At 44.3% G+C, this 16,595-nt stretch overlaps 1 protein-coding gene and 1 non-coding gene across 2 annotated transcripts; both read right to left on the reverse strand.

The window, feature by feature from the left end:
• Positions 1 to 1,788: 1,788 nt before the first annotated feature.
• LOC128734456 (protein daughter of sevenless) lies at positions 1,789 to 16,127 on the reverse strand. Its single transcript, XM_053828666.1, has 8 exons — positions 15,588 to 16,127; positions 4,518 to 5,119; positions 3,712 to 4,464; positions 3,579 to 3,648; positions 3,265 to 3,519; positions 3,022 to 3,201; positions 2,843 to 2,947; positions 1,789 to 2,784 (listed from the first exon to the last, which is right to left on the reverse strand). The coding sequence occupies exons 1-8, from the start codon at positions 15,660 to 15,662 to the stop codon at positions 2,455 to 2,457; spliced, it is 2,370 nt and encodes a 789-aa protein (XP_053684641.1). The 5' UTR covers positions 15,663 to 16,127; the 3' UTR covers positions 1,789 to 2,454.
• Positions 13,546 to 13,670, reverse strand: Trnay-gua (transfer RNA tyrosine (anticodon GUA)). Its single transcript has 2 exons — positions 13,634 to 13,670; positions 13,546 to 13,581 (listed from the first exon to the last, which is right to left on the reverse strand). It is a non-coding gene; the product is annotated as a tRNA-Tyr (tRNA).
• Positions 16,128 to 16,595: the final 468 nt, after the last annotated feature.

Genomic DNA, 16,595 nt, shown 5'->3' on the forward strand with positions numbered 1-16,595 from the left:
ACTACACTCCCACTCCCAGCAACCATGTATTTCGTTTTGGCGGTGTTAATGGTAAGTCCCAATCCCGATGCTTTCCATTTAAAAGGCCTAAAGACCTCCTCCATTGCGCTACGGTTGACTTGACTTGATACGGTTGGCCGATGGCGTCATCCACAAATCCAAGAAGCATGTGAGATTTCGTCATGATAGTCCCGTTCCTTTCCACGTTTCCTCTTCGTATTTTGTATCTCTGATATATACTGCCTCAAATCGCTATTCGCTGGCGTGGTTAGTTCTGAAATACTCTTCGTCCGTCTGGAATCCTCACTACTACCTAAATTCAAATCTAAATGGTCTCTAAATACCATTGGAGTAGCTAGAGCGGTACGTGCGGGATCGGCCCCCCTCCAGAATTCTGCAGGCCACCTCCAGAAATTCTCCCTATTTGAAATCAAAAGCCGGAAAATATTCAGTACAATATAAGTTCCCACTGCGTAGATGTATTTTTGTTGTCACTAGGCATCGCAAATGCGTAGTTGTCGCCACCTTAGCTTATACTGTTTTAAGCAATCGTCTCCATTCAACTCGATCTTAGGCCACTCGTCGTCAATTTTCCAGTCGTCGCAAAAGCCGCAAATCACTTTCGACCTGGTCGGGCTATCTTGCACGTTGGGCCTAGAGCTGCCATAAAGTCAAATGTCGTCCTCAGTACCTTCCCCTCGAACACGGTGCATATGTCCACCGTGAGCAGAGTCACGGCTTCAAATCCAGAAGAAACTACTGTTTCTCGTACGGCGGCGTGTGCTTCTTGATTGTAGCCTTTTGCGAAGGAAGAGCTGGGCCCGATTTCCCGCTTGAATTCACCGCTTGATCTACTCATTAATGTTGTTGTCCGCGGTCAACAGCGCGGATACCAAATACACGAACACTCATCTACCACTGACGTCGCCGTCAACGGTTACCGTCACTTCTTAACCTTCGCCGCGTAACAAAGAAACTCGTAAGTGTGCCCGAGATGAGCACGAAACACATCACTCGATCCAATGTAGTCAGTTTATCCGTGTTCGTGCATTATCTGCCATAGCTGGTCTCGACTGTATCGTATGCTGCTTTGAAATCAATAAAGATGTGATGCGTGGGCACGTTATACTCCCGACATACCTGCAAGATCCGCCGGATGGTAAAAATCTGGCTCCCATGAGACCCGGTAGGCACCTCCTAGGCCCCCTCCAGAGAAATTTCCTTTCTTGGTAGACAGAGTATACAGTCAATAGTCGTGCTTGAAGTGTAAGAATCCTTTCGTCAAGACAGCTTCGTTTAGCTTGTTGTTCCAACAGCGAGGACTCTCCTTTATTCCGTATGGAAATTTGTTGTGCTTGCCCACCGTATTGGACGGAACAACAACACCATCAGTAGTAACCAGTGACACGTTCTCTTGAAGGTCTCCTTAGAGGAAAGCCTCATCAGCAACAGAACGAGTTGGGCTCCTGTTCACTAGGTGCACTGCAGCAAAAACCGCTTCACCCTACTTGGATGCTGTGGTCTTTGTTTTAACCAGCATTGTGCGAACCTTTTCATATAATGTTCGATTCAATCTTTTTACTATCCCGTTCTGTTGTAGTGTGTAAGCTGCCGTCGGCTCGATTTGAATGCCCTTCTCTTCATAGAATCACTTCTGTTCATTGGAACAATGTTCGCGGCCTTCATGAAAGGTAATCTTTGACACAGCGAGGACCAGCGCTGCTGCCGTCATTCTCGAAAACTTCAGAGTTCTTGATGAGGTACACAATGGTCAATAAAACACGCATACATGCTATTGAAACCGTAACTTTATTCAATACATTATAAAAGCCAGCGGAGTATATAATGAATGCCCTAAATGATTCCTAACATAAAAGATATTCGAAAAAAAATCAGATACTGATGTGTTTCTAAGCAGCTAACAACGGCGTTAACTTTGGGAAGCATTCGTTAAAAGTAATAATAATAGTAGAACAATAAAAACCCCAGCCACTGTGTTTCTAACTGTTAAAAATCGAGTAAACTATAGTAAAAAACTATCTAACACCGATTGGAATTTTTGTTGTACGGTTAAAAATTGTTAAATGCATTGATTGTAGGTTTCCGTTAAAATTGAACTTGTTACATTCTCTGGATGTATGTGTTTGGAAAACAAAAGCGCAAATCTTTCGCCGCTGGTTGGGTTCGACGCGACAATTGTGCGTAACTCCTAGGTATTACCTATGTTTCCGTTTTACTAGCAAACTAACTTCTTGTGCCATGTGATCACAGTTCTAATAAAATCGTCTTGTTTTTTTTTGCGATTGGATTTTTTTGCGCAATAAGGCATTACAGATAATTGCACTTTTTGAGTGGTTATTTCCATAAAGTCTGATAATATGGTTTTAGTCTTCTGAAACATGCAAATTGATAAAGAATATTTGTAGCTTTTATGAATATCATGCTGCCCCCATTTTAGGATTGATCTTTCAAACGTGGCTGATTTCTGCTCAATTCCGTATCGGCCCGAATGCGGTTGAAGGCATCCGTTTTGACGAAGTCTACCGTAGTGTACGGGGTACGAGCCACGGACATCGGGGCGAGGCTGCTTCCGCTCACGTTCGCCGATGTACTGGAACTGCTATTTCCCAGCTGCTGGCTAATGGATAATGATCCGGATGTGCCTCTCGCCGCTGGCGAAATTGCAGTTTGAGATTTATTTGGGCTTTCGGAATGGTCAAGATCGAGATACTGCAGACGGTCTTCGTTCCTGCCAGGTGTTCGAGGAGAAATTCCGGAGATCAACTAAAATTGAACGAACGTTATACGATTTGTATGTTTAGGCTTTAACTTTTAACAGTACCTGTTGTTGGCTATTCTCTTGCGTATTCCCGTACACGTTTTCACTGTGGCTGGAAATATTTAACGACACCGGTCCACCCTTACGCCGCATAGAATTAGTGCTCATCTGAAAGTATGCAAACAATTGTCGTTGAATCGGTTCTTGATTGCCGAAACACATCTAAAGTGGAACCCACTTACCTGAGGGGTTGTAGGCTTCCTAGTGCGGTCCACATTGGGTGGGGCATTTTTCAGCGTCGCTGGGGTTGCCGGAGTATTAAGGCCAACGTGTTTCACACCGTGCGAAAGGCTTTCGATCGATTTCGTTATGTCGATTGTCGATTTCGGTTTCAAATTTCGATTGATTGCTGGAGCATCACCCTAAAAAGAGCGTTTTATAATTCACTAAAATGAGAAAACTTTAGTTTTTCCCCGTTATTTCACCTGTTCACTAAAATCGAATCTGAAAACATTTCCTTCGACCCGCTGAGGAGCGGCATTGCTGTAGCAATGCGGTCTAATACGTCCAAGGGTACCGTGCTGATTGTGCTGTTCACTAGTCAAATTCGGTGTACTGGAAGCGACCAGATCGCACTGATTCAGTGGCGAGAGTAGCTCGGCATCCGACAGATGCATACTGCTGCCGGTATACTGACTCGGTTGATGGGATCGCGGAATGTCGTAGCACTGTTCGACGCACTGCAGATTAAAATTTTGAGATATTTATTAAAGCAGAACAAACACTCTTTTTGTATTACCGAGCTTTCGTCCTTTGGTCCTATTGCAGGAGATGCATTCTCAGTGTCAGAGGATTGAATATCCTTATGTCTGAAAACAAGGAATGAAATTTTCTTTCTTTCATACTATTAGGCAGAAGCTATAAGCACTCACTTTTCGATGCAGTCCAAAATCAAACTCGAACGTTTCGGTGGCCTCGGCGGGGCGACATCCGGCGAGACGGCCGCTTCTTTTTGGTCGTCCTGTGAAACTTTGGCAAAACGCTGAACGTACGTCCAGCCGATAACGTCATTCTCGATGGAACTATCCGACGGTCTAGTGGAGCGATCCCTCGTTCCCGGTTCCCCACCGCCACCAGGTGCAGTCCATTCGTCGTCCGTGAAGACACTTTCCGAATCCGATGGGCTGGATTTGCCACTGCAAGGCGCTTTCGCACATGTTGTGCTATTTGGTTGAGCTGTTCCACTTAAGTTGTTTCGTTTTGGCGAATATGGTTGCTCGTTATTGATGAGATTAAACCCAATGTTGGTGTGACTACGAGGTGTATCGTAGAACCGCGGATCCAAGGAATTCAAGGGGGTAAGTGGGAATGGACTGCCGGAAAAACATTCACTAATTGGAATGTACGGTCCAGAGGAAGTGCTCAACACCGGTGAAGGTTGCTCCGAACCGTTTCGGTAACCAAGAGGGCGATCATTTAGCTTCAAATTTTCAGGAATTTTCTTGCCAGCATTCACTGCTGATGTTCCAATTTTGTGGTCTGTACTCAGCGATTGAGTACGCGTATGATGGTTACCTATTAAACTTTGTTTCAATGCACCTTTTTCCGGCGAGGATGGCTTTCCCCGCAAGGACTGAGATCGTTCGATTGTTGCTGTAGTGAAATTGCTTTCCATTCCATTGTTTCTGTAAAAGTTGAAATTATTGCTACCGCAAACTAGTTTTCGTTATCAACTTACCTCAACGTTTGGCTTTGGCTTAGTTTCGCCTCGCAAATGATCGTTTCCCTATTGGTATAGTCAGTTCCCCTGAAATTCATCACGTCCTCGTTCTGGTAAGTGCCATACGGGTTGTATGCTGCCATTGTAGGTGGCCTCGGTTGTTGGTGAACTTGTTCCTGTGTTTCGCCACCGGTTGATGGATTGTGCAGTAGTGTTACCTCCGTGCCATTAGAAGCATCTTGCTGCTCGACGGAGGATGCAATACCGCCCGGTGGTACATTTTCAACCATATTGATCGCTCCGATGTTATAGTACGGTCGTTCTTCATTGGTTTGCGTCTCCTGAAGGTTGCAAACCTGACAGATGCAGCTGACCCAGTCACGCATGTCTTTCTCGGTGTCGGCTGCCAGATAATAGGTTCTTGTTGGTGTTTTCACGTTAAACATGTGAGCGTAATTTTCCTTCTGCCTGTTCAGTCGCATACCAGCGTCAACCTGCTCACACTGATCCAGGTCGATTATCCCCTTTAGCTTTCGACACTTGCGGTCCGTGTAGTATTCGAGAAAAAACTGCCCAGGCAACTCGCCCTGCTTCAGCGTAAACCAACGGCGTCGCCATCGCTGGAAGCAAAATCAAACAGGAAGAGGAACGGTTTTAATTACGTTAAGCGCGACGCTGCGTGCATACGTAGGTATGTTTATGTACAAGTAGCGGGTGGATGAATATCAAATTAGTATAAATAGGTAACCTATAACAATCGATTGACCGGAGTCCGCGGCCCGGGGCAAGCTGCTGCTATTCGTGAAACTCGAAGCGCCGCAAATGGAAGTTTACCCAAAACCTGATTTGCGAGAACTGCGTCGGGCGATGAGTCGTGCTGCGAATAAATTTGAAGAGTGCACCATAGGAGAGAGTGGGCGAACGAAATCGAAGATGGCAAATAAATTTCAACTTCAACGAACGTCGGAATATTGATTGGTTTTGGCTACATCCGCTTGTTGTAGGTGGTTTATCACCAATTTCAATACAATACTTAGCAATATAATACTTGTTTTACTATAGCGCAATAAGTGACCCCAAGTTCAGGGTTTGTTGCAGCGCCGTATCGATATCTATTACACGGGATTTAATAAAAAAAATTAATATTTTCGATTATGGTGGGAATCCATCAAATTTGAAATAAATTGTTGAACTCATTACCCGACTTTTGATTTAGTATTGTCAACTTACTGCCTGATTCCAGGATAATAAAACAATAGCTTTATCATAAAGATATTAGAAGAAATTTTCGTAAAACAGCATGTTGAGTTCTATTTTGACAAAACAAACAATAGAAATGAATTGTAACCTCAGCAATTCAAAGAGTCTTAAAGCAACATTTGTGTATACTTCAAATGCAAAGCCAAGTAAGGTTTAGAGAAGATACAATTCAGTTCCAGTTTACGTTTGCAACACAAAGTGGGGCAGTTGGAGTACAAGTGTCCAAGGCTGAGAGAAATGATTAACGATCTAAGAACGTGCACAAACCGACCACTTTTTATAGCAAAACTAATCTTAGAAACCACTTATCGTAGTTTTCCTCCTTATTTTTCAAATTAAAAATCGAAATTATAAATGTATTCCTAAATATACTAAATATAACCACTCTCTATTCTTTTTGAAGTCCTCTCACATTCTGGTAAAAAAGTTTAAATTTCTATATCGACAGCCGCCAATCGTTAGTTAATAGGGTAATAGGTAATAATCTCATCACAGTGGCTGGTTAGACGATTCTGAGGAATAATGTGATTAATTTTTCATTATAACGAATAAGATAAAACAATTCGTACTTGATTTGGTTCGTATGTGCGTACTTGTGACTTGCATCTATCAATTCATCACAATAAACCTATTCAGCAGGTTAGGTAGGTATCTGACATAAAATGTTTATGAAGCTTTTTGTCAATCATTGTCTTGAAAATCATATGGTAACTTCATCCAAACTTTCTATATGCGTATCCTCAACTAAATCAATCACGTTTGATTGTAGGAACTCTCTAGTGGCCAAAATTGAGGTTTGCTTGAAGAATAGTATAAAAGTTACAAAATCAAACTTTTCTTTAAATCGGATTGTCCATTTCACAAAATTTATAACTTACTTACTTACTTATTCAGCCGGGGTGGCTCTTGCCGTATCAAGAATTCCTCTCCATTGTACTCGGTCCTGGGCTGCTCGTCGCCAATTCGCTGCGCGTCTCGACACACGCAAGTCGGCTTCTACCTGGTCGAGCCATCTAGCACGTTAAGCCCCTCTATTCCTGGTGCCGGTGGGGTTCTTGAAGATAACGGATTTCACTACACAGTCGTCCGGCATCCTTGAATCGTGGCCGGCCCACCGTAGTCTCGCAACTTTCGCCAGGTGTACGATGGGAATCTCTACAAAGCAGTGCCTACAGCTCGTGATTCATACGTCTCCGACACTCTTCGCCTTCCGTCTGTACTCCGCCAAAAATAGTCCGCAACACCTTTCGTTCAAAAACGGCAAGTTCACGTATGTCTTCCGTAAGTAAAGTTACTGTCTCAAGTCCGTAGAGGACTACCGGTCTTATTCACGTTATGTACATCGTCAGCTTTGTGCGGCAGCGTATGCTCCTAGTTCATCGCCGTCAATAGTCACTGTCCGTGGGAGGCCAACGTTACTTTCTCGGGAGCCTCCTCCTACCATATATTTGGTTTTCAACGCATTAATTTGTAACCCTATCCTCCTAGCCTCCGTTTTTAGTCTGGCGTAGGTTACCTCCGCCGTCCCACGGTTTCTAGTAATGATGTCGAGATCGTCTGCAAGGGCTAGGAGTTGGCAACTCTTACTGAAGATCGTTCCTCTCGTTTCGATGCCCGCTCGCCGGATCACACATTCAATAGCGAAATCGAATAACATACAAGACAGTCCATCCCCTTGCCGTAACCCTCTGCGCGATTCGAAAGGGCTTGAGAGTGTCCCCGAAACGCGCACGCAGCACATCACTCGTTCCAGAGTAGCTTTGATCAGCCGCGTTAGTTTGTCCGGAAAACCGTACTCGTGCATTATCTGCCATAGCTGTTCGCGTTCAACGGTATCGTATGCTGCTCTGAAATCCACGAAAATATGATGCGTGGGCACGTTGTACTCTCGACATTTTTGAAGGATTTGTCGGCGAGTAAAAATTTAATCCGTAGTAGCACGGGCCCCCATAAGGCCTGATACTGCCCTACGAAATCTCTTGCTATTTGAGATAGACGACGCATCAAAATCTAGGAGAGCACCTTGTAGGTGGCGTTGACCAGCGTAATGCCGCAGTAGTTACAGCAATCTAGCCGGTCGCCCTTTTTGTAGATGGGACAGACTACGTCTTCCATCCACTCCTCCGGTATTCTTCCCAAATCCTTGAAAATCGCCAGTGAAGTGCCGTTACTAGCGGTTCTTGGCTATTTTTGAAGAGTTCTGCCGGGAGTCTGTCCTTTCCGGCAGCACTATTATTCTTCAGCAGACCGATTTCTCGTCGGATCTTTTCGAGATCGGGAGCCGGTACGCTGTTGTCGTATGTAGGTACTCCGATGTTAACTTCCATTGCGCCTCCTGCTGCTATATCGCCGTTGAGGTGTTCATCGAAGAACTACTTCCACCTGTCGACCACCTCGCGCTCGTTTGTGATTAGATTCCCTCCCTCGTTCCTACACATGTCAGGATTTGTGTGTGTGGGCCTTGCGAGTTTGGTTCACCTTCTCATAAAACTTGCGGGTATCATTAGCCCGGAGTAGTTGTTCAAGCTCCTCACGATATCTGTCCTCCTTCTGGCGCTTATTCCTTCGCAGGATCGTGGTCAACTCATTCCTCGCTCGTCGATAGTTGGCCAAATTCTCTCTCGTGGATATGCTCAAATAGTTTTCCCAAGCTCTTTTGTTCCTCTCTATCGCTTCTTGGCATTCCCCATCAAACCAATCATTTCGTGCACTCGAGCTTTCCACACCTAGCACCGCGGTTGCAGCCTCGTTGACGGCCGAGCGCATCCTACTGCATCCGTTTTCGAGGGTCGAAGCATCTAGCTCCACAGAGGAAGGCAGAGCTTCATCCAGTACGCGCGCGTAGTTTTCGGTAGTTCGCAGGTTGTCTAGTTGCCAAATGTTTAGCCGAAGAGGGCGACTTTGCGCGAGATATAAACCGTCGATAGTTTTGAGCGCACATGTACTGCTACTAGGTAGTGGTCCGAGTCAATATCCGCACTCCGTAGGGAGCGTACGTTGGTGATGTTCGAGAAAAACCGGCCCTCGATGAGAATATGGTCGATTTGGTACGAGGTTCGTTGGTCAGGTGATCTCCAGATGGCCTTGTGGATATCTTTGTGAGGAAAGAAGGTGCTTTTGATCACCAAGCCTCGGGAAACCGCAAAATTGATGCATCGCTGGCCGTTATCGTTCGTGTCGATGTGCAGGCTATGTGGCCCGATCACCTGTCTATACATTGCTTCCCTGCCGATTTGGGCGTTCATATCCCCGATGACGATCTTGATGTCCTGTGGTGAGCAGCTGTCGTACGTTGTCTCCAGCTGCGCATAGAACACTTCCTTCTCGTCGTCGGGTCTACCTTCGTGTGGGCAATGCCCGTTTATGATGGTGTAATTGAAGAAACGGCCTTTTATCCTCAACACGCACATCCTCTCGTTGATCGCTTTCCAGTCCATTGCGCGATACTGCATTTTGCCCAACACTACGAAGCACGGTCCTAGCTCGTTGGTCGCTCCACCACTCTGGAAAAATCGGGCTCTGCCGCCACGGATCCTCCACACCTTCTCGCCTTTGCGACAGATCTCCTGCAGTGCCACGATGCCAAACTTCCGGGGTTCTAGCTGATCGAGCAGCACCCTGTCGCCACCAACGAAATTTAGCGATCTGCAGTTCCAGGTACCAAGTCTCCATTGCATGTCCTTATTTCGTCGCCTTGGTTCATGCCGAATATTCCGAGAAGATATTTCTTGACTCTATCGAGTCTCGTGATGAGGCTGCCATCTTGCAGTGTCGAGAGACACTGTGCCTCCTCCCCTGTTGGTAAACGACCATAGACTAATCTCAAGTTTTTAGTCTTGACCTTGAAATGCGATCATACATATATATTAATATTTTTGAAACGATGGTTCTACAATTGATGAAGGGACGGTAGGGGAAAGAAATGAAAATTTGTTTGGTGAAGGAGGGGAAGGGCGAAAAGGAAGGGGGGGGTATTGGTCGCTATGCTTGACAAGTAGTCATTTTGACTCCTACCTTTTGTCCAATGCTGGAAGGTGTATGAGTCAGATTACAGCTTGGTTCGACTACCCTTCATCAATTGTAGAACCATCGTTTCAAAAATATTAAACGACCATAGTTTCCGCTAAGGTTGCTCGTATTCCAGCTGGTACCACGTGGAGGTAGGGGTAGGAGTTGCTAGATAAGAGGCTAGGGACCACAATGGGGTCTGTTTTACGCGTTATCCAACCATTTAACAGTGGTAGAATTTATAAAAATAGTTACAATGTGGTTGAAAGTGACATTTCAACTGAATTTTCCATCAAAATCTTGGTATCTTTATCAAAACAGTCCCTCGTGCCAGTTCAGTCTGCATTCCTATAGCAGCATCAACGGCAACTTTATTTCTATGTCAACATCATCTGAATCTTCATACCAGTGATCACTTTAAATATTATAGGCAGAATAAAAGTCGTTATCGATGTCGAAATTAGGCATACGGACTTTAACTATAATGGACGATAGGCATAACGGACGTTAGGCATAACGGACGTTAGACAGAATCTACATAACTTCACTTTTTTTGTGAATAACAAAGAAAAAAACTAAGATATTTGGCATAACAACCATTTAGCATAATTCCATGATAATCATTTTATGACATTTGCTAGATAATTCAGGGCGAGGCGTCATCGGCCAGGTTATCACCAAATACCAATTTCTCAGAATTAATACAATCGCAAGTATCGTTCACGAGTGTCACGAAAATTAATGGTCCCAGAATTCTGCCTTGAGACACTCTGGATGGCATAGGTAAGTAATAGGATTCAGTTCCTTGAACATTCCCAGGAGCAGTCCGGCCAGTATGTAACCCATTGCATATCCATTCCGGTAGACCCATTCGTTTCACTTTTTTCGACTACTAGCACGCCAGGAATCTTATCGGAAACCTTAGAGAAGTCGATGTAAATGGTGTCCAGCTCCTGACGCTTCTTCAACACAAACCCCATAGCGTAACACAAACCCCATAGTGGTACTTAGCCTGTTTTCCAGCAACTCCTATCCCGACTTCCTCGTGGCACCAGCCGGAATACATGCAACTTTAGTGGAGATCGGATAAACAATCCCAGTGGAAACTAAGGTCGTATGCCAACAGGGAAGAAGGGACTGTGATGTCTTGGTACTATAAGATGACAGCCCCATCACGAGACTTGGTAGCGAGGCCGTAGTAAGGCAGCTTACCCAATCCCACCTTATTACAAACATTCAAGCAAATAAGGTTCGGGTTACTCGACATCGACATAGGCGACAAAACAAGGACGACGAATGGATGCTCGATACTTGGAACTGCAGATTGCTAAATTTCGCAGATGGCGACCGGGTGCTGCTCGAACAGCTTGAACCCCGACCAAGTGCCATCACCTGGTAACAATATATGTGCACTCAAAACGGTCAACTGTATACCAGAAGCGAATAGGCGCCACAAGGTGAACAGCCCCGGATAATACAAAATTATTGGTTTGATGGGGAATTTCAACAATCGAAGGAATGAAAAAAAATTACTTGGGAAAATTATCTGAGCATTACCACTAGGGCCAAATACCGACGAGCAAGGAACCAGTTGAGCACAATCCTGAAGAGTACAAAATGCAAAAAGGAAGGCAGAGATAGTGAAGAATTTATTAGAACAACTATTTCGAGCTAATGACACGCGCAAATTTCAACATTGCTTTGAAAGGTGCATTACGAAGGGCAAACGTGGAAAGGAACTATCATCACGAAATCTCACATGCTTCTTGGTTTTGCGGATGACGTCGATAACATCGGAATCAATCGCAGAGCAGTGGAAGAGGACTTCAGGCCTTTTAAAAGGGAAGCGGCGAGATTGGGACTTACCATTAACACCGCCAAAACGAAGTATGTACATGGTTGCTGGTAGGAAACGTGGGAGCCCAAGTGGTATTGGTGCCGAGGTGGAGTTAGATGGGGAACGATATGAAGTAGTGGAGGAATTTTTATACCTTGGTACACTCGTGACATGTGACAACGATGTAAGCCGCGAAGTGAAACGACGAATTGCAGCCGCGAATCGGGCTTTCTACGGACTACGTAGCCAGCTGAAGTCCCGTAGTTTGCAAATTCGCACAAAACTGGCGCTCTACAGAACACTAATCCTCCCGGTGGCCCTTTACGGACACGAATCATGGACGCTAAAGGAAGCTGATCGGCGAGTGCTTGGGGTGTTTGAGCGTAAAATTCTGCGATCTAGACTTAGTGGCAAAATGGAAAATGGAGTGTGGCGCAGGCGCATGAATCACGAGCTGTACGAAGTATACAAATTTGCTGATATAGTGAAGGCAGTGAAATGTGTCAGGCTGCGGTGGGCCGGACACGTGACCAGAATGCCCGACGAAAGAGTAGCCAAAACTATTTTCAGCAGAGAACCAGGAAGAGGCCGTAGACTCCGAGGCAGACCACGCACCCGGTGGGTGTGTGCTATCGAAGACGATGCACGTTCAGTTGGTGTTCGTGGGGATTGGAGAACGGCAGCCCAGGACCGACGGTACTGGAGGACCATAATTCGTTCGGAGCAGAATCGGACCGTTGCCACTAAAGCAAGTAAAATAAGACACGCGCAAATTTTACGAGAAGACGAACCAATCTCGTAAGCACTACACACCGAAAGCTGACCTGGACAGGGAGAGGATTTAATCACAAACGAACGCGAGGTGGTCGACAGTTGGAAGCAGTTCTTCGATGAACACCTTAATGGCGAAGTTGCACAAAGAGGCGAAACGAAAGTTACCCTAGGAGTGCCCATGGTAGATAGTAATGTCCCAGCACCTGAAGAAGTCAAACGAGAAATTGTGTTGCTGAAGACCAACAAAGCCACCGGTGAGACCCGCCTCCCGGCGCCGGCAGACCATTAGACACATGGCCGGAATATGCGGCACCAACACCACTTGGGCTCTATATTAATTTCAAGGCACCATACGATACAGTCGATCGAGATCAGCTACGGCAGATAATGCGAGAATGCGGAACATACGGTAGGTAATCGTCATTTTCCCGGATGTTTTAAAGAATTGGCTGCGTTAGTATGAGATTAGATTAGATTAGATCCTGGCTTCAAAAGGGAAGTTAAAAGCACGGGAATACACTTAGAACCTAATGATATTTGAAGGCTAACGCTCAGTGTAGTATTCCACTGCATTCGAAGCATTGCACCGTGCTGGACCATTGCTATTGGTCAGGCCATTCTTCCTGATGGTGGTCTGGTGCATGGTCGAACTGATAAAAAAAACCCGACAGGAAAAAAAGGATCCATACTGAGTGAAAGCTCTCTATTGCCCCCTGGTTTACTCTGGAAACTGCAATTTCGTATACAGAAGATTTGTCCAGTATGCAGAGGATGTGACTTTCACTACTAGAACTTCTTTGGTGTGATGCCTTTTTTTACCTGCCGCCATATTCTGATTATCTACTCGGTATCGATACGGTCGAACGCCGTCGTAAGATGGATCGGGCTATTTTTTGGCAAGAACACGCGACCACTGTCTAAAATCATTACTGGATATGAAATCTTGATTAGTATTTTATATAGCTAATAGCATCTAACGTACTTCTAATCCTGTGCAATGGATTGATGTAAACCTCGCTGAAATAACTGAACTGAATGAGTGAAGACGAACCACCGAGTTTAATACAAGAAAACTTTATTACCATTGCAAACGTTAATCATTGATAATAGAAAAAAGGACCATCGGAATTTGTGCAATAAAATTGGCAAAAATAAAAAAAAGATTAATCCTTCGAACCGGATTTGAACCAGTGACCTATGGATTACTGCCAATCGCTCGGCTATGGGCATCAAATGCTCAGGTACCGATTTTCAACTACAGTCCACCGCTCTACCAACTGAGCTATCGAAGGTGGCTTGCCGAGGTAGCTTTGAACCGCTAACAAAACCAGCTGATTGCAACTTCACATTTTCTGCTTACGAATGGAATGTATTTTAAAAGCCTTCACGCCAGCAAACACGCGAGAGTGCAGTGTCGATTTTATAGAGGGGAGAAATCAAAGCGATCGAAACAAAATCGCTTGCTTGCGATCAGAGAGTGAACTACGAAGTTGGGCAGTTGGAGGGGACTGACTGCCACAGCTCGAAAAGTGTATTTATGCTTTTTATTTCATTCGAAGCCCTTGAAGTTTTGTAGTAACAACAAGTAACTTGAGCTCAGTGTGGTCTGCTGAGCCCGTTAAATTGGATACTGAACACACAATCTCATTCATTGGCAAGCCATTCGGTGACTCATCTCTAAGAAAGATTTTTCTCCACACGAACGGACGGACGGACGGGCAGCGTAATCAAGACAATATTTTGCACAAACCCCACCATCGGGTCCCTTCCAACCCAAACCTAATGCATGCAGTTCACGACTGACCGGTTCCACAAATAGCAAATAGCCCCAACCAAGGTCACCGGGCACAGTGACGAGCAGCAATCGTACGAACGAACTGTGCCGTCTGATTATAATAAACTAACCACCGCACTCACTCACTTTCGGTTTTCTTTCCAGTTTGTTCTCCAGTAATTCGGTCGGATGTTTCTCGAATGCAGTGCATTGTGTTTGAAAATTTATGCTTTGTTGATAGAATGTTTTATCGCTTTCCAGCAAACGAAAGCATCAAACCCGTCTAGTCAGTCGGTTGGCCACGATTCGTGTCTCTTATCGCACTTTTTCTCGCCGAATGAAGTTTTGTTGACTTCAAAATGCATTGTTTTAGTTTACCCGTAGCCCAGTGCTTGGCAAAAGTCCTGGAATTTAAATTGTTTGTTTCTATACATTTTTCATTGAAATGATTCACCTATTTCTTATTAACCATTGGTTGAACATGTTGTTAGAGGAATTCGAACATATTTTCCAGTTGAACTTTTTGCAAACGCTTTTTCACGGAAATATGAATTACTTTGTCGCATGTTGTTAGTGTTTTACGACTGTACCATCAATTTTATGTATTGCCGGTGCCAATATCAATAAAAGGACTGAAGTCATGGCTGTTGTTTCTACACACTCTCGATTTATGTTTGTGCGGATCGTGCAATGAGGAGCTATAGATAAGGACGAAATTGTTCTGTACTTAAATGGATTGCATGTATAGTTTAAGAATGAAGTTGAACAGAGTTGAAACACTTCTGGAAAGTATCGCTGGTGATTTTTCACAAACATTTACTTCGGTCCTCGGATCAAGTTTCTCTTGACCTACTCACTTATAGTTACGAATGCCCTTCTACGCAACGTAATTATTTATCCATTTGAGACGACTGTTAAGCTCACAACTGAAAACCAATTCCCGCAGTAGTAGGATCCCAACTGAGAAAATTGTTTAGTATAGCAGCTATTTTTGGTATATTTTTAGTAAGTCAGTTTTGTTATACACCAAACGTTTAGCTAGACATTAAACATGACACCATCTATCCAAACATCAACGCTCTGTTGTATATGCAATTAATCACAGAATGGCCAGAAACGGTATTCTGTTTGCTTGCACCACCCATTCTACTAGTGCTACAGTTTTTTAAGCGACTGGGCATAAAGCGATGAGCGTTTAAATAACCCAACAGGTGATTCATTCTACCGATCCGATATCATATTTCAAGCCTCTTTTTATAGATTGATTGAAACGTAGATTTTGTTCCAGGGTAAACCGGGCAAACAGTGTCGACCAGACAGACGAAATATTTTCCCAGCAATGAGCGAATATCTACAGCTACAGCATCAGCATATTCCCACCTTATAGCATAATGCAATCTGGGAGAATAAGTTGGAGGAAAAATAAGTGACTCACCGCTCGCCAGATTCGCTTCGTCGGAGGCGATTTGATCAGCCAACCTTCCTGGTAAACCTCCTTGTTCGTCGCCATCTGGCTGACGGCTGTTGCAGATGCTGCGCTGATTCTGGTCGTCGATGTGCTGTTATCTGTGTACTTTCAATTTTTTCTGCTGCGTACTTGTATGTATTCAGTTCAAGTAATTGTACACTTCGTTCTTTTAATTCTGCTAAAGTGTTTTAAGTTGCGTTTCAATTCAAACTAAACAAACAATGCAAGCGAACTGAACATTTTTTTGAACAAAAACATTAAATTTTATTGAACCACAAAACAGGCACTGGCTAATTTTTCTTACGGAGCAACTCCCGGATTGGAATTTTTTCTGACACTTTCAAATTACAGGAATTACTTTGCACAGGACCTGTTTTCGGCACTGGTACAGAAAACAAAAGCCCGAATTTAAAATACTTATTCTGATTGACCAATTCAGAACAAAACAATTAACAAGAAACGATTAACTTGCACCGTACACAACCGAACAAAAATGCGAAGATGGCGATCCGTGAACAACTTTTCATTCTTGAACCCGACCCGTTTGCTTCTGGCACTGCTGCAGGGATGCCACATATAATTCTGTGTTTTTTGTTGGAAAAATCTGACAATCTGTACGGCGAGGAAAAATATCTGTGCAAAAATCTGTCCAATGCAAAACAATGAGAGTGAAAGAGATAGAGAGTCATATTGCTGACTATTTCCGTCTCTTTCACTCTCATGTAAAAGCTCAAAAATCTGTTTAATCTGTGTAATTTGGCGAAAATCTGTATTCTATGCATACAGATTCTGTACAGGCGATTTCTTTCAAATATCTGTTAAACCCAGAATAATCTGTGCATGTGGCAACCCTGCACTGCTGCCGTGCTCTGCGATGCCGATGCTGTTGCAGCGAACAAAACGAAACGGGACGAACGGAATGACACACCAGCGAAGAAAGAACAAAGAAAAGAACGGAAGAGAAACGTCATCACA

The sequence above is a fragment of the Sabethes cyaneus genome, chromosome 2 (assembly GCF_943734655.1).
Source record: "Sabethes cyaneus chromosome 2, idSabCyanKW18_F2, whole genome shotgun sequence".
NCBI lineage: Eukaryota > Metazoa > Arthropoda > Insecta > Diptera > Culicidae > Sabethes > Sabethes cyaneus.